Below are 23,417 nucleotides of genomic sequence, written 5' to 3'. Positions count from 1 at the left end.
CCAGACGCCAGGACCTTTCTCTGAATGACATTTCCTGATGTCCACAAGGGAGGATGAAATTCTTCAACGCTGATTTCCACAGCACTCACCTGTCCTTACGATGTGCCTGGACATTCAGAATTCTGACAGCACAGCTTTTCAGGGGCCACCTCTCCCCCGGTGGCCGTTATTCTTGCCCTGCACTGTCCCAGGGAAAAGGAAACCACAGCTCTCCACCAGGAGGCAGGACCCCTCAGAGGACCTGGGGAACCCTTTCCTCTCTCACTAGGTTTGAACGCCCTTCATTAATGTTAATTGCACAACACCAGAGGCAAAATATGTACCCAGAACCTAAAATGTGTCACCTCTATTAATTAAAAATAGGCTGGTGGAATTGGAGACTATAAAGCACTCAACTTTTTTTTTTTTAATTATAAAGACACCTAATTGGCTTGTACAAAAGGAAAAGATTCCTTTTGCCTCTCTTTAATGAGGTTTTTATAATTCAAATAGCACATTTTGCTCAGTTTTGACTAAAAGCCACACAATTCAAAAGGGTCTGAGATGATGAATATTTACAGAATATCAAAAGAAAAGTTCAAACTATAAAGACAGAATGGAAACAAACATAGGACCCCTCCAAGCCCAGAGCCAGGTTATTAGTCAGCACTTTCAGAGGCGGGGCCTTTTCTTCCTGGGTGGATTCTGACCTGTGAGGACGACAGGGCCATCCTCCAGGTAGAGACGTGGGGACTCTGCAGGAGGGAAGCCCGCTGTCCTCTGTGGCTCCTCTTTCCCTGGAGAAGGCCCCATCCTCTGCACAGTGGGCCAGGAGCGCTGACTTCCTCAAAGGCAGAAAACCACCCCATGGTGACGGTGGGCGGGGCTCTAATTATCTTCAGGGAGCAGTTCTGCTGGTCATCCATGGGCGCCTCTCATTAGGAGGAGGACTAGAGGGGAGTGGTGAATGGAAGACCCCCTTACCCTGCTCTTGGTTGTTGTTGTTGGTGGTGGTGGTACCGGGGATTGAACTCAGGGGTGCTTATCCCACATCTCCAGCCCTTTTTATATTTTCTCTAGATGCAGGGGCTCGCTGAGTTGCCTAGGGACTCTCTAAATTCCTGAGGCTGGATTTGAACTCCTGACCCTCCTGCTCAGCTTCCAGAGCCGCTGGGATTACAGGCATGTGCCACCACCCATGGCTTAACCTGCTCCTGTATAGTTTATCCCTAAATTCTCTTCCAGCTTCATCCCTCTGACACCTCAAAGCCCCATCTACTCCCGGCCCCTTTTCCTGGCATCTCCAATCCTTCCCTCTCCACTGATTCATTTTTTTTTTCAGTTTTCAGCGGACACAACATCTTTGTTGGTATGTGGTGCTGAGGATCGAACCCGGGCCACACGCATGCCAGGCGAGCGCGCTACCGCTTGAGCCACATCCCCAGCCCCATGATTCATTCTTAATACCCATCAGCCTCATTAGATCTTCCCGACCATTAAACAGGAGAACACCATGAATGAAAGAAAGGAAGAGGAGAGAGGAGGAGGAGGAGGAAGTCATAGGAGCTCGATGCTGGAGAAAGATAGCACTGGACCCTGGAGCACTTTCAAGCTGCACTGGGACCTCCTTCTTCCCGTTCATGCTCAAAATATTTGTTTTCACTCACTGTCCCTTCCTTGCCTCAGACATACTTTTCATTCCCAACCGAATTCTGTCCCACCACCACTCAGGAGTTTTGAGAGCTGCCAGGAGAACAATGGCTAAGGCCCTGTTGTGTGGCCCTGGTCTTGGAGTGCCCAGCTGGCCTAGCTGAATTCCTCCCCCTCCTGAACTTGCTAGTCTTTGAGGACAGGAAGCCTGAAGGCCAGAAGTTTGTCCCCAGTGGGCATCTGGATCTAAGATGGCTGCCAGAATGACCCAGGGAACCTCTAGCTTCATATAATAGAGGGAATGAATAATTCTCCCCTTTATTATATATGTCTCCCCTTACTTCTTTGTTGCCTCACATCTACAACCTCTCAAACTCCAAGGAACAGGAAGCCGATCTGCAAATAATCTATCTCCCTCTTCTCCTATTCTCAAATAAGAATAAGGCTTCTTCCCAGCAGCTCTGGAGGCTGGGGCAGGAGAATCTCAAGGTCAAAGCCAGCCTCAGCAACTAAGCAAAGCACTAAGCAACTCAGTGGGATCCTGTCTCTAAATAAAGTACAAAAAAAGGGCTGGGGATGTGGCTTAGTGGTTAAGTGCCCCAGAGTTCAATTCCAGGGACCCCAAATCCTCCTCCTCCTCCTCCTCCTCTTCCTCCTCCTCCTCCTCCTCACTGCTCAGTTGGTACTTACTCTTGTTATTGGTCCCACAATGTAAGGGGGGAAAAAGGACCCAGACTTTGGAATTAAAAATTGGGAACAAATCCATAAATAAAACAAAAAACCTCCTCAGAGCTCCCTGTCGCAATGGTCCCAGCTGGCTGACTCTGTGCCGCTTTCCTCTTCCAGTTTCTGTGACACAGTCCACTCTTGGACCTCCGGAGGCCCCCACTGCCCTCCTCTAGCCCTCCCTCTGTTGCCCATACTACTCTTTGCCACCTTCTTTGATTCATTTTCAAACTTCCCTATGGTGACTGCATCCAGCTCTGTGACCCTAAACAAACTTCTATACAGATGACCGTGACCCACAGGCTAGGCCCCTGCATCCTTCCTGAGTTCTAGAATCACATTCTTACCCACTGGTCTTGCTTCCCTCCTACAAATGCAGGGTCAAAGTGACCAAATCACAGCTCCAATTGTCTGCTGGAACCCTGTCCATTCCTGCTATCCCTCACACTGTCCCAGTTGCACAGGCCACAAGATGCAGCCTTTCTCACCTCTAGGACTCCTTGCCCTTCCCTTCATCTGGAACGTTAGCAACATCCCCCTCTTCAAAAGATCTTAAATGCTTTCCCTAGACCTCTTTCTTACAAGGTCAACACTGGTGACACTGACATTAAGAGAACAAGAACACACCTTCCTTAAAATTGCTACCAATAGACAGCTGCAGGGGACAGGAGCTACAACTGTCACCCAACTGACCCCTGGCTTTCAAGTCCTCACATGCCACAATCCACCAGTGTCACCAACCTGAGGAGGACCAGCCTCCCATCGGCTGCCTAAGCAGACATCCATTGCCCTTCTTGACCCTGCTGCCCAGTTTCTAAGTGTCCAGCTGACTGCTTGTCAGTAACGGGCAGCAAGCCAGGCCCACACTTCCTGAGTGTTCATGGTAAACCGACATCAACTCCTGTGGTGCAGCAACTCCAGGAGACTTGGTCTTCGATCCTCTCTAGGATGTTTCCATTCCTACAATACTTCACAATCTCTTCCACGGGCCACACCCTGTGTGTGTGATGCTTCCTCTAGTCGTAGACAGCAGAGTCCAGGTGGAAGAATGTCTGCTTGCTCAGAGTCCAGCCTGCAGGAAGAGTCAGCTCCTGACATACCTGAACAGACACATCTCAATCGAGGCTGTATCCCTATGACACTGGGCCTATCGCCCTTTGCATAGCTATGCTTTGCAATATATTATGACCTACAAAATGACTTAAGGAGGTGGAGAGAAGTAAAATTGGTTCTATTTGATCAATAAAGACAGAGTCATTTATGCTTTCGAGACAAGACGGGCCCATTAAGACTCAAGGGACCCAAGGCTCAGACACAGTTTCCAATCTGCAAAGGAGGTGGGTGTTCCAGAAGAGTCGAAGAGCAGCAGGAACCACCTCCATGGGTTGAGTGACAGTGAAGATTTGTAAATGAAATGGTTAACACATGCCCCCCAAAAATCCCGAGGCAGGAATTTTCAGGTTAAATAAACTCCCTCCAGAATACTAAGACCACTGTGGCTTTTTGGGATTCCATTTCAGACCCAGCTACAGAATGAGCTACATGGTATGCTATGTAAAGGGAAATGGTTTCCAAATCCTCCTTGGAACAGAATGTGACACCATCTGGGGCATCTCTCGTTTAAGCTGCAAGAATCCATGCTATTTGGAAACATCCTGAAATCCAATGGGAAAGACCCAAACTGCAACAAGACAAGCATTCTGCAGTCACACTTGGTATTCAGCAGCCTTTCCTCCTAGAAAAGGAAGGGGGGGAATCCTGTAGAACCTAAAAGGGGTGCTGCTTAAGTAACCAGGGCTGGTTTTGTTAGCATCCAAGGGCATAGCACCCACGGATCATAGAGATTCCCTCTGCAGTTGCCTGCACCCACTGAAGGTCCTCCACACCTCGGCAATCCACCCTGGTCACAGCTGCCCCAACTGCAGCATGCATGCCATTGGCACAATTTAGTTGCAGGTCACATAAAACACGTCAAAACAACACTTATGTAGTATGTTGTATTGGGGAAATGTATGCCTAGCTTCTCAAAGTCACAATCCCTTTTTTTCTTTTCATTTTTGTTGTTGTTCTTTTTCTTGCTGTGCAAGGGAATGAACCCAGGGACACTAAACCACTGTGGATGAACCACATCCCCAGCCCTTTTTATTTTATATTTTGAAACACAGTTTCATTAAATTGCTAAGACTGGCCTTGAACTTCCGAACATCCTGTCTTAGCCTCCCAAACTGCTGGGATTGCAGGCTTGCACCACCATACCCAGCTCAAGGTCACAATTACATGGATACTCTTGTAGAGGATGACTTTTAAAAATTGACAGTATTAAGAATTAAATAATAGCACATGTACTGAGCCACTGCTTTTGCACAAATCAGGACTTAAGTTGGGGAAGTCCACATTACAATATAATCAATCAGCACTAAGAATATCTTTTATTTACTTTCTAAGTGCACCTTTTAGAAAGAAAAATCAAACCTCAGTGATCTCCTTTTACATGAGACACCCGCAATGTTAGTCATTTTACTGAAAGAATAAAAATGAAGCATGATCTCCAGTTAAAAGATTATTATCACCACCTATTATTTTTGCATCATAGTATTTTCCTAAGATAATTCTTTTGCTTAGTGCAATTCCAGCAGGTAACGGAGGTAAAACTCATCTGTAGCCTGGGTCTGCCTGGCATCGGCTGTGTGGACCTCAGGAAACTTAATAAACCTCTGGGCCACAGCTGTGTCCCTGTAAAAGGGAATGATAATGCCTACCTTGTTGGATAGTTGTGAGAATTAGAAACAAGATGTAAAGGGCTAGCCTTGGCCTTGACAGATAATCAAGTCTTCCTTTCCCCCCACCCACAAGCTGCCTAATTCCTAACTCTCCGAATCTACTTGGGGAATACGGTGCCCACCAATAAAACAGATACATAATTGTTCTCCACATTTAGAAAATACCTATATATTCTTTCCCAAGTCCCTACTCTGAATCTCTGGGAGAGAACCTCCTGAACAAACACATGGGAAGGACAGCACAGAAAAGAAGAGAAATATCAACACAGAAAACCAACATCAGCTTGGGTGGTCGGGGATCATCAGCTGTGCTTCTGAGAGTTCAAGGCCCTGCAGATGTCAAGAACTTGATGGACACCATCAAGAATTAAAATAATAATTAAAAGCAGCAGATTCTGCTGTCAAGATAACCTAGCCACACTTAATTTTTTTTTTTTTAATTTCAGCGGGAATAGAGAAAATAATCCAAAACCATCGCCAGGAGTGGGAGCAGAGCGCTGGCTGCATCCCCTGGAGACCACCAGGAATTTTTCATTTCATGCACCATTGACAACTTCTTATGGTGGATTCTGGAGCATCGGTACATATGCTTAACAGAGAATGGAAACACTAGCTTTTGCTATTTCCTTAAATTTTTGCCGCCTGTCCATTATCTTGATTATGTTTTTCCCGTCCCATTATCTACAATACTAGCAGCAAATTCTCCACCTGATTGATTCTCAATGTGGGGAAATGTAGAACCAGGACAGGTTCACATCCTGTCCACTACCGCTTTCTAAGAAAACACTTGGACTAGACAATGACACACTTGGTCCACCTGGCACTGTATCTGAAGTGCAGATCTGGCCATGGTGCTGCTGCTGCACCTGCTTCTCATGTTCTCCTTTGCATTTAAGTACCCCATTGTCCTGTGTTCTCACTCTCCAGGAATATTTAATAAATTGGAAAAATCAAGGGCTAGCATCATAAGGGCTAGTATCATAAGGATGGGAAGGGAGGGAAGAGTCAGGGAAAGTAACCAGTGGTACCCATCATCTCAAAACCTCACTGAACAAAGCTCCCACACGTTCAGACAGGGCAAGCTACCCAAAGCTCTTGGCAAATTCCCGTTTCACTCATCTGCCAACAGGGTTGAGAGGCTAAAATGGAGTTGAGCAACTGCACAAGCCAACTTGAACAGTGTGAACACAGTTCATACAAACAGATGAAGGGGGTTAGGCTGATGTTACAGTGGAGAGAGCTGATTCTTTATCTAGGACTTTCTGTTTCCCACACCCACAATGGAGTAGGTCTCAAGGACCAACCAGAAAGCCCTAAAGGACAGGCAGCATATCTGAAGTCATTGTGTGCACCCACACCTAGGACCATGCATGACGTACAACACACATTTGGTGACTTGCTACATACCTGAAAATCAAATAAGGTACCACTTGAGAGATCTCTGCATCTTTGTACACACCCGCTGAATCTCCTAGGTGTTTTTAAAGCACTGCATACAGTCAGCACTTGCCGTCCTCTTCTCTTTCAATCCACAGAATCTCCCTTGATGGCAAGCACCACCCACAGTACCCTCACCAGGTATCATTTCCTGGTGGAAGCCTCCCCCAACAATATGTATTTACTTTTTCAAATGCACATGAACCTACTCATCAGTATTTCTCAGCCTCATCCTTTGGAAAAACATCTGCTAAGTGGGGCTGCTCTTCTGGGTTTTGAGCTTTAAAAAAAAAAAATGAGCACATGTGAAGATAAACAGAACATATGCCCAGGTACCTCTTGGGTATAAGAGTGCCAGGTGAACCTTGGGAAATGGTGCTACAAGCTCATCCACTGGCACCTGCAGGGGAGCATTTAAAGGAGAAGTCCACGAGGTGTCACATAGCATGTCATTGCTATGACAGAGGTACCCAGAAGTCTGAGTGAAGGCTGGAGCCACAGTTAGTCGCTGGGCTACACCACCCAGGATGAGCATGGTTTTTCTTAGAACTTCAAACTTCGCTTTCTCTCTTTGGCTGTAATTTCCTTGTCAGAGGGTCTGGGTATCCTCCACGGGGGACACATTTGGCACAGGTCAGGGCACATAATTGATTACCAGTATTTGTAAACAGTGCTGCTACTAAAATAATACCTGGGTCTTCTCAAGTAAACTGCATTTCTTTAAGCATGTTACTCCATCAGTAAGTGGGCAAAATAAAGACAATGAACAAATAATTAGCTCTGGTGGAAACACAGGAACATTCCTTCAAATTAAAATTACATTTTGTGAACATTAAAGCAATAGCAAGCATTACAAGACATTATGGATTTTTGCAATACTCTGGATGCATAAATTCTGCTGAAAATTCATGGAAATAGAACATTCATTTTTTAAATATATATTTATAGAATAGTTCCAAGTACCAGACGATGATTCCATTACCATTATGCAAAGAGATCTTATTTAAAACATACTTTCTGCAGCGCTAATGCAAGGACCGAGTTTTACTGTGGGGTGACAAAGCTCAGTTTACGTGGACAGTTAGAAAAAAAAATTGTTTGGGGAATGTGCTCAGGCACATGGTCAAGTCAAACAATAAAACATCCCATGCATGATGTACATCTCCCTTGCCAAGGACGACTCTTGCCTCTGTTTTGCCTAGAGATATATGGAGCTGTAATAGAGCTCAGAAAGCCCCTGACAGCTGTGTGCTGCCATTCAGACCTGAAAGATTCCATGTTATGATAAAAATTAATGTACTCTGACATCCTCTGGGACTCCCTGGGCCCTGGGAATAGCTAATGAAGAAATACAACCTTGCCGGAAAACAGCGTGAGGCCTGGAGTCGAGGATTAATTCGCATGTGGTAGTGGTGTGGCCCCCCTGTCACCAGCCTGCAAAGTGACTGGACCCCAGTGCCAAAGGGAGTCCATGCTGATTGGTTAGAATTATTTTCTGGGTCAGAAGAGGTCAAGAGAAAAGGAACACTTTACAAAATAATTGAGACAGCGGTCACTTCTTAAAATAAAAAGGGTTTCCTCTTGGCTCTGTCACGCACTTGGAAACTTCTCTAAGGGAGACGAGCTGTCTCAGGGACTGGACAACCACTGGGCACATCCCAGCAGACACTCCTTCAAGAGGGCCGCCTCAGGGGACCCAACCACCCGACCTGCCCATTCCTGTAGCCCTGGGTTTCAGGAAGTCTTCCAAGAGGTCAGAAGAAAAATGAGGTTTCTAGTAGCATTATTTTTAGTAGCCCAAAGTGGAAACAATCCGTATGTTTCAGTTGATCCTCATCTGACAAATGGATACCCAAAGTGTGGTCGATCCATATAATGGAATAATCTTCGAGCCACAAGGAAGGAAGCAAGCCCTGGCAAGTGCTATGACATTGACAACTCCCAACCAGTATGCTCAGTGAGAGGAGGAGAACACAAAAGACCACTCGTGGTGTCATTTCACCCTTAGGAAATGTGCTGCACAGGCAGATCCGGAGAGACAGAGCACAGATTAGTGCTGGCCCAGGCCTAGAGGACGGGGACGTGGCAATGACCACTAACCTTATGGTGCTTCCTTTTGGAGTTCAGAAAATGTTCTGGAATTCAATAGTGGTGATGATTGTGCAGCGCTGTGTAGGTAGGAAAACACACTGACTTGTACACAGTGAAACAGAGCATGGAATAGTATGTAAATTATGTTTGTATTTAAAAACAAAACAAAACAACAACAAAAAATGCCCTGGGCTCTGAGAAGCACATTCTGACTCAAGATGAGCTGAGGAGCTTCCAGCTGGGCTCCCTCCCCTCTCCCTAGAGCAGCTTTGGCTAACACCTCCCCAGCTCCCACCTACCTCCACCTGGTACAAACACCACCATTCTCACAGGACACCAGGGCACAGCCAGACACCAATCAAGGAAAGAAAAGTTTTGAAATTGTGGAGGTTTTTCGCACTGGGGGTGGGGTGGGGAACAGCAGTTGAAAGCAACATGAATTTAGCTCATGACATTATTTCAACTTAGAATCTTACCATATCATGCTCTACACCTGCAGTTGAGTCACTTTAAAAAATAGACTTTTTTTAAGCTTTGGTATATTTTTTTATTTAAAATTTTATTTGCAATATTTCTCACAAGTGGAAGGTATCATTTTGCCAATTTACTAACTTCACTAAATGATGATGGAAAATCTGGGGGCAGGGTAGGTGCTATTAGAAGCATCTATTTTTTTTAAAAAAAATGTGAACTACATATTTATGGACACACACTCATTTAACGACTTTCCTATAGCATCTCTTTCATTCTATGGGAAGAAAAACTAACGAGGTGATGTTCTGAAATATGAACATGGTGTTAATTGAGAGGTAATAGTGTATTCATGGATGAAAATTTATGATGTCTTGGATTTGCTCTAAAATAATCTAGCAAGAAGGGTCTCAAGATGGAATAAAATGGCCATATGTTGACAATTACAGAAACTGGGTGAAGGGTGTTTAAAGGTCCTTTGTATGTTTCTACGCTTGTGTTTGAAAACCTCCACAGTAAAAACATAAAGACAAATTAGTCGGGGGAAGGTCATGAGTGAGTTTCCTTTCTGTGTTTACGCTTTTCCATGCATTTTCACTTATTCTACAATGGGCCTGTGTCATTTCTGTGATCGTAAAGCTTTGTAGCCGTTTGTATATAATACCAAAACCAAGAGGTCAAAAATCTACCTGAAAAAAATCCTAAAGATAGGAAAGCCTTTTAAAACACAGTGAAAGCAGGCTGATGAGATCCAAGCCAGCATCCCTGCAGGAGGGAACACAGGGCAGGAGAGGTAGCGTGGGCACCATGACGGCTCCCAGCCTGCACAGGTGTCGGTACTAGACCCGTTCTTCCACGCTCAGTGGAAGAGGAGAAGTGGATAAAACGGACGACGTGATGGGAAGGGGTGCCTGGCTGGTTAGACCTTCCCACAGGATGGAAGATGGGGAGGAAGAATCAGAAGGATCAGCCTTATCAAGACCCCTGGGTCCAGCTGGGCTGAGCAGCCTGGGGTTGACACCCATTTTGGAACGAGAGTCCTGAAGGGTCAGATCTAGTTCTTGTCTAAGATGAACTGGAAACATGTCCTCTGTTGGATGCACTTCTTCAAGTCTGGACCAGAGAAAATAAAGGGCCCTGCTTTCTGTTGCAGAGCAGCACTCAGTCAGAGAAAGTCTCCTAAACATTTGGAGAGTCACCTGCTGGAGCTGTGCTAAAGAAAAGGTCCCAGGAAGAGACACAGGCATTGCCACCTGAGACAAAGAATGAGCTAGGAACGAGGAGAGAGAGCAGAGAGTAGACAGCCAACAGTCTGTCCTGGCCCAGCCAGTGCTCTTCCACCAGCTCACTCTCCCTTGTCCACAAGAGGAAAAGACCTGAAGTCCTGCTTCTCTCCATGGTTACAACCGGCTCAGAGCACAAGAGCAAGCAGCTGAAAACAGAACTTCAGAGACCTATAAACAGGAACCCTGCATTTTATAATAACCATTTGACTATAATAAAATCAATGTGAATTTTACAAATAAAATTTCAGGTCTCACAGCAAAGAGTTAAAAATAACACCAAATTGTCTAGTATTTGATGAAGGAGTGACCGGCACACACAGTTGCTCATTACTTTTCTGGAAGGTCATCTGGTTTCCTAGAGCAGCTGTACTGAAAGGTATTTGTATACTTAGACCCAGAATTTCCAGAAATGCAGGCTAATAGGAAAGGACACCATCATGGTGTGAGCCATGGAAAGAATGAGAAAAAAAAAATTAAAATGCAATAAAAAGTAACCTAGCTTTCAACAATTCAAGACAGGTTAAAAAATTTTACCTGCATGGTACAGATGCTGTTAAATTTTTAAAATTCAAATAAAAGAAATATTTAGTAGCAATAAAACTGCCCATGACACACCAAATATGAAGACAAGCAGATTTCACAACAGGATGTGCAGAACATGGCCGCGCCGCGCTATGAGAGTCTATCGGCACACAGATGGAGAAGGCAGGATGTGATGGTGACCCCTGTGGTGGCCTGGTGGTTAACCTGCCCCTTATTATAAGTTTTTGCATACAATTTAACTTTTTCCATTGGTTACATAATGCTGTAAGATATGGAGAAAAATAAACAGCTCCAAGTTTAAAGGAGAAAAGTCACCATTATAAACTCCATGTGGAATGGCCTTCCCAGGGTGAGCCACGCAGCTGCAGCCAAGGAACCTGAGGTGGGTCACCCAGGGTTCTGGTCTCAGCGCTGCGTCTGCTGAGTGGTTATGTAAAACACAGCAAGTACAATACATCACTCAAGAAGGTCAGATCACGGGAGGGGCTGAGGGCAGGGATCACTAATTTACAACCATAAATCCTTGCATTGGTGTTGAATCCTACTTTGCAGGCCACCCTGGGCAGACATTGCTCAGTCTTCCACATTCTCTCCCTGCAGGCCAAGGGGCCTGGGGCAGCCCCCCCACCACCCCTACCCTACCCTACCCCCCAAACTCATTGAATTTGCTGTGAGAAAGGGATGAGTACAGAGAGAGCTCCTCTTATCAGGGACCCATTCTGCTCTGAGCATGGCACACCTTTGGCATTCCCTGAATGACCCCCACTGTGCAATGCTGACCCATCATCTGATCCACCTCCCAGGCCAGGACACTGAACCTCAGAGAAATAAAGTAACTTGTCCAGAGCTATTAAATTCTCAGGTAGGACTTTAAGCTGGTCTGAGGACCTAGCTCAGATGTTTGAGGGTAGCTACATTAAAGGTCTTGGAGACCTTTTTCTGTGCTATGAGTTGCTAGGTCAGAGGAGAACCGAGAACCTACCTTCCCTCCTAAAGTCCAGATGGCAAAGAACAATCAGGGTATGGGAACTGGGTGCTTTCTGGCCTTTGATCAGTTTCCCAAATCTGCCATATATATATGGGAGGTACCTGGGGAGTAAAGTCCAAGTGCCAGGGCACTCCCCAAAACAATCCCTTCCTTCCATCCATCTGTGCATCCCAGTCCCAAAACCAGTAAGCCAGAACGGCTAAGGTAGCTGCCAGACATCAGTGTTTTAAAAGACTCCCAGCTGACATAGTGCACAGCCAGGTGGGAAAAGCACTGTGACCGCGTCCTGGGAGCTTACAGGTCTGATATGGGAAATCAAGGCATCACTGTCCTCTCTGGCTGGAGACAGTCGCTCAGATTCATTCCCAGAACCTACAATTTGCCCACGTAGCCATGGTGCACTTTTGAGATGACCAGACAACTTTTTCCTTTTTGTTTTTCATTACCAAGGATTATGTAATGACAGCTCAAATCTTTTTCCTTATCAGGTGGTGACAACGCTGTAAGAGCAGCCCAAGCTCAGATGGTGAAATGAAGGACACGGCCGCTAATGGACAGGACACACGGATGCTTTTCTGAATGGTGAGGTACTCAATAGATTCTTCCAAAATGAAGAAAAGAAAGCACCTAGAGAACCGAAAACAGCAGTGACAAGTGCTTCAACTAAAAATATGATCTTCCCCGGGGACTTTCACCAGGCTGCACAGCGCAGCGGGGCTGATTCACTGCAAATGTTGACTCAAGTTTTCAGGCTGACAAGAATTAGCTTCTCAACAATTTACTTGGGGGGAGGGGGTAGACGGTTCCCACGTTATTAAAACATGATTTTGGTGTGGTTTAAGTGTAGCTTCTCAACATGTCGATTACGCAGACTTAGAATTACAATGTGGTAGTGGAGGTGGTTAGCACGGGACACAGGAAAAACAAGCTCAGCTCGTGGGCCAAGTTGGAAGTATAATTCTAAGCCACAGAATTGTCAGTGCTTTTTCCAAGTCTTCAATAAATCAGGCATTCTCTGAGAGTAACCAAATGTTAATACTGCCACGGATTTGCGGCATGGATGGTCCTGTGGGTGGTCTTAGCATGGCTCAAAGTACAGACTGGATGGCTTGGGCTCAGAGGTGTCAGTCCCTGTCCACTCTAAGCAATACTAGGCTGGCAGTCACCTGGTCCATGGCTGCCCAAGGGCAGATACACATTTTTTATAGATTATAGAAGGAAAACTTACACATATTTGCCTAAAATGACTATTGTGTATATGATTCTTCCCAAGATCTGGAAACACAACTTTCATACAACTCAATTCAAGAACTTGGCATGACTGAGGATTGGCACCTTAAAAGTAAAGCTCAGTTCACCAGATGGAAGTAGGTCTTTCCATTATTTCCTTCCCTCCTCCCTTCCTTCTTCTTATCTAACCATCTGTCCATCCATACACCCTGCCCAAGCTTACTGAAAGGCAGTGGATGTGACCCCTGCAAAGGATGACGGTAATGATAACGACAACAATGAAGACACAAGCTAAAATTTAGAAAGTGGTCAATGGGTGTCAAGGTACCAAGCTTTACAAGCCTTATTTAGTCCTCTTGATAGCCCCCAAGTGGTATTACCCTCATTGTCCAGTTTTACTGATGAAAAAAACTGAAGTTCATGAAGATTCTTTAAGAAATTTGCCAAGGTCACCATCTTGGTAGGTTGTAGTGCAAACATTCAGAGCTAAGACCAAGATGAATTAGCCAAGGTTTCTGCTCCTCTGGGGCTGAGACTAACATAGAAAAATCAATACAGAAAAAAGCTCCCAGAAGTATTGCATGTGGTGATCTGCTAGGCTGCTGATGCTCCAAGAAGTGCGTGCCACTCTTCCACTGTGGTGCCGAGATGACAGGAAGGAAGATGGAAGCTCTAGACAGGATGGGACATGACGCCTCCCATGAGCAGGTGATGGACAGGTACGAGGGGCCAGTACACAAAGGCCCAGAGTCAGGATCCACAACCTGAAAGTATTTCTGTGAGGGAGAGGGTGTGAAGACTTGGGGTCAGGAGGACATGCTCATGACTGACATGGGGAAAAAGAGGCTTCTCTCTGGGGCCAGGGTGGCTCACACCAGCAAGTGCCACCATGCAGTTCAGGTGGCAGGACATGACCCAGCAGGTCAGTGTCAGGGCTGGCTTTGCATTTGAGAGCAATCATGTGGTGGTGCAGAGGGGTAAATAGAAAAATGACCTTTGGCCTTCTTCTGTACACCTGATAGGCATCATTTTGAAGACACGTAGGAAGTAAGGGAAAAGGAACACTGACTTTTGGAATAAATGTATCAAAATGACTGCAAAGGAGAGTAAATAGCTGCTATTTCTGCCTAAAGGGACTCCACAGAGACAGCCTTCTAGACATTTGGTGGAACAGCCCGAGAACCTTAATTGAGGGGATACGCCTGTCTTCTACTGGGTTTGTTTAACCTACATTATACATTTTTTAACAAACAAATTTTCTCTGGTGATAGAAAATTGGCTGTAAGCAGCTTCTCCTCCAACCTTGAAGTGACCTTAATAATTGTCCCAGTAGGCAGTAGTTGTCATCCATCGTATTAATGGGACAAATCTCCGTCAGAGGCAATGTGTTCTACATGCTGCATTTCCCAAATGAGACTGATCTCTCTGATGCTCCAAAGCACTGTCCATGTGAGCTCAGTGTCACATCTGCGCTCAAGCAGTAGCCCTAATGCCTATGGCCAGCTGACCTTAGTCAACACTATCTCTTAAAGCCTCCATATTTTTCATCTATATAATGTGATTATTCGCTATACTGAGCTGAACCACAGGACTCTCCCATTCTTCTGCCATTTCTGACCTATCCTCCAAGTCCCTGCAAGGATAAGAGGGGATGGCACTTAAGTGCTCAGCTGTGTGTGACACGACAAACAGCTGATAAATACCGGCAGCAGCATCATTGTCATCCATGTGGTTTCAAGCTCCAGGTAGGGCTTCCCTGTCTCATTTAAACAGCCTCCGTCATCCTAGTTGACCTGCGTTCCCATATGGTGACATTTCCAGAATGTAGCACAGCAGACTTCTACTCAAATTCTTCATCTCTTCTCAGCTGTTAAGGATCTCAGGGTACTTTCTGCAGAGACTGGAAATTAACACTGTAGACATTAGCTACGTGTACTTAAGTATCTCGACTGAGCCTCACATCATCCCTTTAAAGAAAAATGGCAAGTACTTCTCAAGATGAGATAGGATGTTACTAAAATGAGCTGCATTTCAAGGGACAATGTGGGCTGCAGTCCAGTGGGTGGTAGACTGCAGCACCAGGATATAGCCCAAGTCCAATCCACTTCCTGTTGTTATGAATCAAGTTCCAATCCACTTTCTGTTTTTGTAAATAAAGTTTTATTGGAACACAGCCATACCTAGTCTGTACACATTGTCTGCGGCCACTCTGGCACTACCATGATCACACTCCACAAAGCACTCCGCAGGGTCCAGCAGTTGAGAAACCAACCAGCGGGCTCATAAAAACAAAACTTCTACTGTCTGATTCTTTACAGAAAAACTTTGCTGAGCCATGTCTGCCTGGTGCTTTAAGTGATCATTACCTGACCCCGCAATGAAATTTATAGTATTAGCTAGATGTAAAGACAGAACCTCAGCTTATCCAAGTACTGGTGGATGATCAGGTGTGGGGAAAAAGCAGCCTCAGAGAAACTGCATCCACTCTCCAGAGCTTGCTTTCCACTCTGCCCAGTTGGAGCTCTTTTTTTGTGTCTTTAATTAACATGCACCCATTTGGTTTCATAAGATCTGACAGGAATAGCTGAACCCAAAATTTTGTTGAGAAATAAAAAGTGCTTCATTTACAAATGTCACAGTAGTTAGTTGACACATATTTTCATTTATTCCTCAATAGTCATGAATTTTTAGCAGCATCAAAAAGGTGAATCAAAAGTTTATGTTTTTTTTTTCTGGCAAATTTAATTACAAAGAAACTTCTAGTTAATTGAATAATTATCTTTCTCCAACTAAGATATGTTTTTTGAAAGACTGGAATCATATAAGGCTGTCAAAAGTTCTTAAGCAGGCCTGGTGTGGTAGTGACTTGAGAGGCTGAGGCAGGAGGATCTCAAATTCAAAGCCAGACTCAGTAACTCAGCGAGACCCCAAGCAACTAGTGAGACCCTGTCTCAACATAAAAAATGAAAAGAGCTGGGGATGTTGCTCAGTGGTTAAGCACCACTGGATTCAATGTCTAGTAGAAAAATAAATAAATAAGTAAGTTCTTTAGCAGCATGACTCTTGTTGAGAGAAAACAGTAAGGCACCAGAGAAGTGAGAAGGCCAATAACTGGTTTGATTCCATGCTCAGCCCAGTCCCTGGTGCTGAGTAAGTCATGAAGTGAGGAAAATAATTTTTAAAAGGCAGAGGAAAGAGGTACAGGGAGCACTGGGGTGTGCCAGGACATGTCCCTCTGCATCTCACTTATCCAAAGCAGGCTCTTCAAGAAACTCAGGTCCTCTGAAAACATGCCTGAAGCCAAGAGACACAGAGCCATGCCAGAGAACATGGAATCAAGCCATCTGCCCTGCAACAGAATCGTGAAGCGTCCCCAGGCTCACGGCTCTGCATGTATAACAAAGAGAAGAAGGAAAGAAGAAACAATGCAAACCTACAGTCTAGTGCAGCGTACACTGAGGCGTACCTCATTGTCGGGTACATTACACTCATCTCCTCAGCAACACGTTAAAGCACAGGTGAGCATCCACTTTCTGTAGACTTGGAAAGGCCAGCCCACGGATGCTATGTAGTTTACCCAGGGCCACAGAGCTAGTTAAGTGGTAGAGCTAGAACATAAAACTGATTCTCAGACCTGTGTCATTTCCACAATACCAGGGGTTGTGGATTGCTGGGCTGGGGTTAACATACTACTGCCCTTGAATCTGGCCCACTAACTGTAAATAAAGTTTTATCAGAACGCGGCCATGTTCATCCATTGACAGACACATCGTTTGTGGATGCCTTCATGCTACACTGGCCAGCAGCACCAGAGATCTCATGGCCTGAAACTTCTAAAATACTTACTCTCTGGCTCTTTACAGAAGTTTACTGAGCCCCCAGCTCCACACTGCACTGCTTCAAGTTAGTATTTTGTTTAATTAAGGATGAGAATGTATGATTTAATTTAGAAATATTTTCTAAAGAATTACATATAAGATTTAGTACCTAAAGAATTAAATATCAAAAAGGCAAAACATTTGCTTATGAGAAAGTATTCCCCCTGATGTCTCCTGATACCCTAAAGATCTCACAATGTGATTTACTTTTCAGTGCCTTAACATGGAAAATGTATCAGATGGAGGAAAAATTAGCATTCAGACTTCAACATTTCTTTTAAAAAAATCATAATGAAGATCTAGATTTCAAGCATTCATTACAGTTAAAATCTGACTTTGTTTTCTTTTCATTCTATTTCATACTGTGTAGAACAGCAAAGCAACATGATCCTCTGTTAGGCAAACCAAAACAGATCTCTCATATTGAGTGAAGAATGATGCAGATATGTTGGCTAAAACATTATTCTTAAAACTGAGCAAGGGAGAAAAAGAAAGATTAATGTGTAATTCGCACATTGGTCTTCAGAGTAATTTATCCCTCAAAATTTGGAATTGATTTATAGTTCACCCACTTCTATAAATGGATAGGAGACAGAAAATTTGAGAATATGCATCCAAGAATACAGTATCTGGGATTACTATGTTCAAGTTGTGAAAGTAATTTAGTAGAAAGTGAAAATAAACAACTTTGTTAAAGATTTTTCTCCTCAAACGCTTAAAGAGTCAGGAGAGAAAAACCTTAACCTTTTTTAAAAACAGAATTCTATATGATCTCCTGACTGAAAGGAAACCTGATTTCTTTGAATGATACTAGAGACAGAAAGTTAAGAAGAGAAATAAACCAAAAATCGAAAATGAAGTTCAAGAAACCTTCAGAGTAGCACACTTATTTTAACACCCAGATCCTCTCAATGCCAATTAATTTAAATCAAAACCTGTAGTCAATAATAAAAGTGCTGGCTGACAATAGGGACTCAAGAATGAACACCCCATAGTATTTGCCATCCCCAATTGTTAAAAGTACAAGAATTGGATCCAGGTGTCCACTTGGGGGCAAATCTGTGGAACTCAAAGTATAACACATTTTTTAAGAAGAACTATTTTTGGAACACCAATTCTCAAAGCTGTTGAACTCTTCAAGGGCTTATTCAAAATGTGAACTTTCCAGTAAATGAAGGAGCTACAACTGAAGAGGAACCACACAAAAGCATCCTGAGAAGCCTGCTACTGTTTCCCAGCCTGCGGCAGAACATTCTGATAATCGGCCTGAGCGACGAGAAAGGGTCCCAGCTCTTCTTGCTCTGAGGGATGCCTCTGCCAGCCAGGCAGGGTAGAGTCTGGCTCCGCTCCAGAATCGCTGTTTAAACAAAAACATCCTTCAAAACTCAGTTTTGTGGGGACTTACCACAAGCTGTGGGGTGGAACTTTCCAGTAATGCCCAAAATAATTGGACCTGAGACACACTGGCTGACCACCACCACCACTGACTCTGGGGAGAGCTGTCTAGAAGGAGGCTGAGGCTCCTGGGCTGACCACCCAGAAGGAGTGGAGAAGAACGAAATAACTGCATGAGAAGAAGTGGGCAGAGCAAGCAGGGGGACGGGGGAGGAGGAGAAAAGCCATGCTGGGACTCAAGGAAACACAGGTCCCCCAGGCGCAACACAGCCCAGCCCATGAAGCTGCCCCACCAAAATGTAAACATGAAGCCCATCGGCTCCTAGTGCGCTAGCTACCTTCCACAGGAAACCAAGGAGAGGAGCGGACATGTTACGTGACACCACTGGGTGTAGTTATAATTGCATTTAAACATTATTGAAAAAAAATGGTTGCGTACCTAGAGATTAAAATGCCCTGACTTCATTTGAATCCTCATGTGAACAAACCAGGAGAGATGGAGGGAAGAATGGAGGGAGCGGGAGAGGGGCGAATATTTCATAGCGATTTTAAGACATAAAACTATGTTACTCAGCAATACATAACCAATACAGAAATCCACACTGAAAATACATAGCAAGGTCTCCGGGAAGACAGTGGGAGGGTGGCTGCAGGGTAGGCTGCGTTTCCCACCTGCACATGCATCTCTTCCTCCTTCAGCCTGAGACGAAGGAGACACTGCCTGTCCACGCTTGGGCTGGAGCAGGCATGGAGGCGTCTGCACCGGGTCCCAACCCAGGGAAGCCTCGGCTTGTTCACACAGCTCTGAAATGGGATATCAAGTGGGGACATCCGTGTGGAATTTAGGTTTAAGGGTTTTTCCTCTCTTCAGTCCAACAGCACAAAAGAGATTGGGTTCTGAGCTGGCAGGCTTGCTTTCATTTGTCATTATGTTTTACACACAAGGAAATTTTAATGTCTAAAGATGGGAGGTGATGATAAGAATAGAGTTACACATGTTTTTCTGGCAGCCCAGTCACCAGCACTTAAATTCACTTCTGACAGTTCTCAGAATCTAAAGACCTACGAGTACGAAACTGTCATCTGCCTATCCAGGAGAGATTTCACGTTGGCAGGATTTCAGAAGGCAAATCGCTCGCTTTTGTATGCATATTTTCACCACCACAATATTTCTCTAAGCCTTGTACAATCCTGTACTCTCGAGAGACAGACACAGAGTGCTACAGCGTGTTCCAAAGGAAAAACTGCCCTTGTGCCTGAACCTACAAATGGAGAAAGTCAAAGTCATTTGATAAAATCTAGGATTACAGAAAAATGGTTGATAGCTCCCTTCAAGAAGAGTTTGGGCTTCATGATTACAAAAGGCACTTAATTCGCTGATTTCCAAACTACTTAATGGTTAAAAACTAATGGTCCCGTTAAGATGTGGAAGAAGATCCTATTATGTAACAGTTGGCTGTTTTCTAAAAGCTGCTCAGTGCCAGCGCAGGCTGACGCAGGACCTGGAGGGAGCTGATCAGAGGCAGTGAATGTGAGCCCTGGCTGGAGCAGCAGGGTGTGGGAGAGCAGGGAGCCCCAGGGGGCTGAAATCCTGCATCTGCCCCCAGCTGCCAAGTCCCCCTGGGAGAATCACTCATTTTCTTTGAGTCTCAGTTTCCATCCTATTTAAAATTAAAAAAATAGTGCCACGTGGTGGTCAAGAGGGTGCAAATGACCACATGGGCTCTCGGCCCCTCTACCAACCGCAGGCCTTTGGACGGCTTGTTCCTTTTAGCTTCCCTTTCCTCATGTGTACAATGGAGACAGTCACACCTTGCCCCCAAAGGATGGCTTCGAAAAGCAAATCAGAAAATGCATGCAAAACCTTCTTAGTGTGGGGCCCATAATAAGCCCCCAGTAAATGAGCTGGTACTTCTGCTGCAGCGCTCGTTAGAATTATTCCCTCCAAAATGACCACAGACGTGTGTGATTGCAGAGTCAGCCCTGAGCAATAAAACACTGCTTGCTGACAACGGAGATTATGACTTGTTTGCGGCTAACTTGGCTTCCAGTGGCCACCGCTCTCTTCCCAGAGCCCAGGAGAATGCCTGGGGCTTTGGAGGTGCTTACAAGTAGATAAATGAACGAGGAAGACTAAATGACCACTTGTCCTGAACTCCACTGCTATTCCCCATACCTGGTCTTCTCCAATCGCTCTGGCAAGGGGGAGCAGCTACCAGTTGCCATGCTCTACACAGGAGGCCCCCTGCTCAGATCCACTGACCAGCTGCGGGCTGTCACCTGCCTGTGCCTGTGAAGGCAGGACCAGCACTTGGAGAATGCTCTCAAAAATCTCCAACTCCGCATGGTACCCAGAGCCCAAGGCTCAGACCACTTGCTCACACTGAAAAGAGATGTGAAGAGCAAATTTTATTACAGTCTAAAAGATGGAGCAAGACCCAGAAAGAGACGGACAGCCATGCAGGGTCAGTCCTTCTGAGTACCATTTGCGGACCTGGTCTCTGACCCCTTCCTTCACACCCTTCATCTGCTTGGAGAAGAACTATAAAACAAATGTCCCCATCAGAGCCCAACCTATGGCCAGGCTGTCATGTATGGCAGCTCTCTGTGTCTAGCCCTGCTGGTGCAACCCTTGGCCCCATCTGTAGTATGATTCACTTAATCCTCGTATTTCCATCACCTCACTATAAATAAACCAAGTTATTTATTAATGCAATCTGAACCACTAATAAATGAGAAATCTGTATTGTTGGTACTACACATGAGTCAACCATAAAAACAAACATTTGGAATCAAAATATTTTCATTAAAATGTACCTAGCCACTATTGCTTTTCTTAGCCTGGGGTCTGAGTCTTGGTCTCTCTCCTCTCCCCCTCCCTTCCACCTTCCTTACCTCCCTCCTCTCTCACCTCTCCCTCTCTCTGTAGGAAATGGAAGTCAGCCTGTGAAGGCATCACAAATATGCAAGCCCATAACTAGGGCTTTCTCCTTCGGGCATTTTGAAAGACGAAAAAAGAATGAAAATTAAAAACAGGAGTAAGTTTCTCCTTATTTTAGTCTATGTGTTTGGAGCCCTATGCACACACCACATCAAGTCATTGACGGCTTGCAAAATACACATCCCTCCACTGCTCGATTTCCAGCACCCTGCAGTTCTGGGTAACCGAGTTTACTTGCTCCTGAATACAATTCCAACATTTTTTTTTCCTTGATTCTGAGATGCTATCCACTGAAAAGATGTCTATGACCAGGGTACATCTTACAACGGTACAGCTTTTACTAGCCACTTAACTAGTACTTTAATAGTGTCTTTTCCTTTTGTATCTGGGAAGCTGTTATTAGATTGATGACACGTCTCATAATGAGGGTGACCGAGAGTCAAGAAAATATGGGACACCTCAACAGGGCCAATATAAATGAGCCTCCTGTTTGGACGCCAAGACAACACCACGGTGTTCTCCCAATTGTGTTCATCTGATAAAGACATTACAATAGCCAGGAATTATGATCTATAACCCTAGGCTGGAACACTCACACGTTCTTGGCCTTGAACGCTTCAGCAAAATGCTGCACGCTGCGGAGCAGAGCGAGGTCCAGGGTCATTGCTTCTACCTTGGCTTTGTGCTGGAATGAGAGAAAATAAAAAGAAATGATAAATAACAGCAAGTTTAGTTCATGGTATCAAGTTACAGTAAATGTGTTATGGAACATGTCAGAATTCCCCTGTTTAATATTAGACGCCCAGAGAGAATATAAATCACTGGAATGAATGGAAGAACAAGGCTTTTACTGCCAAGTTCAGAGAACATGGGAGGTTGGCGTTGCACTGGGCCTCCCTCTGCACATTCAGGCAGGCTGGGAGCAGGATCTTTGCTCACTCCAACTCTTCCCAATCTACATTACAAAAAGCAATACCTTGAGGGGAACACCACCACCAAGCCTGGCTCAGGCAGAGATGCCATGGATGACATTTTAACCTTGGAAATCACCTTCTAGGTACGGAAACGTTTCCAATAAGGCTGTACCAAAAATTAAAGATAACTCATGTATAGATAGAACAAAAAGAGGCAAGACTCCTGTATTCCAATGGACTCTGACTGACCTAGGTCCCCAAGAGAAGCCCTGCTGAGTGACACAGAACACTCTACAGGCTGTGGGGCATTTTTTAAATAGTAACGATGCTGATGATGGCTATCGTTTACTCAGAGCCTGCCATAGGCTGGGTGCTTGCACACATCTCATTTAATCCTCAAAACGACTAAATTAGAGGCAACAGGTCCCCCATTTTATAGGGTAGCATCTTACAAGAGATCACAGAACTCAGAAGTCTGGCCTGAAAACCCAAGTTCCCTTGTAGCAAGCCAGGACTGGAGATTCGGGCACTGACACAGTCACCTTCCACTGGATACAGTCTTCCTGGCCATAACTCTTGAAGTTCCACCTTAGGGCTGCCCATCTGACCTGTCTTGTTAGTTTATGGGGAGTTTCTGACTATTAGGTCAGGATGACCTTTAGAGTGTGGCATTAAGTACCATAATTCTTAGATCCAGCTCCTCTAAAGATGTAAAGTCAGGAATGTCAGGGTCATCTGCCTATCCAGGTAAGAGCCCCATGAAACCAACAGTTAACTTGGGAATTTCAGTCTAGACTGTGATGCTTGAGTAAGTCTAGGGAGAACAACAGGCTACCTCTAATGCTACAGAGCGATGCGAACAGCACTGCTGAGGACATCCCCACCCTGACTGTCCTACTCGGGAGGGTGAAAGCTACGCTGGGTTTAGTGTATCTGCAGCCAGTTTATCTTGGCTGCGTAAGTCCTGGGCTCTAACCCAAGTCCTAAGCTTTCAACTGTCAACATCAGGCAGGGGCAGCTGGAGAGTCCACCAACTGTGGGCCATTTAACATTGCCAAGCCTCAGTTTCCTCACTGGTAAAAGACAAATAGGAATTTTCTGTTCAGAG

General features: G+C 45.0%; 1 protein-coding gene across 4 annotated transcripts in view; it reads right to left on the bottom strand.

Annotated features, from left to right (window-relative positions):
• Wwox (WW domain containing oxidoreductase) overlaps window positions 1-23,417 on the bottom strand; it is an 861,609-nt gene that overhangs the window by 614,429 nt on the left and 223,763 nt on the right. For all 4 annotated transcript variants that reach the window (XM_078032705.1, XM_078032706.1, XM_040279962.2 and 1 more), the window contains exon 6: window positions 21,992-22,080. In XM_078032705.1, the coding sequence (XP_077888831.1) occupies window positions 21,992-22,080 (89 nt within the window). The remainder of the gene's footprint in view (window positions 1-21,991; window positions 22,081-23,417) is intronic.

The sequence above is a fragment of the Ictidomys tridecemlineatus genome, chromosome 15 (genome assembly GCF_052094955.1).
Source record: "Ictidomys tridecemlineatus isolate mIctTri1 chromosome 15, mIctTri1.hap1, whole genome shotgun sequence".
Classification (NCBI taxonomy): domain Eukaryota; kingdom Metazoa; phylum Chordata; class Mammalia; order Rodentia; family Sciuridae; genus Ictidomys; species Ictidomys tridecemlineatus.
Note: the sequence above shows the minus strand (reverse complement) of the source record. Positions and strands in the feature narration are given on the sequence as shown.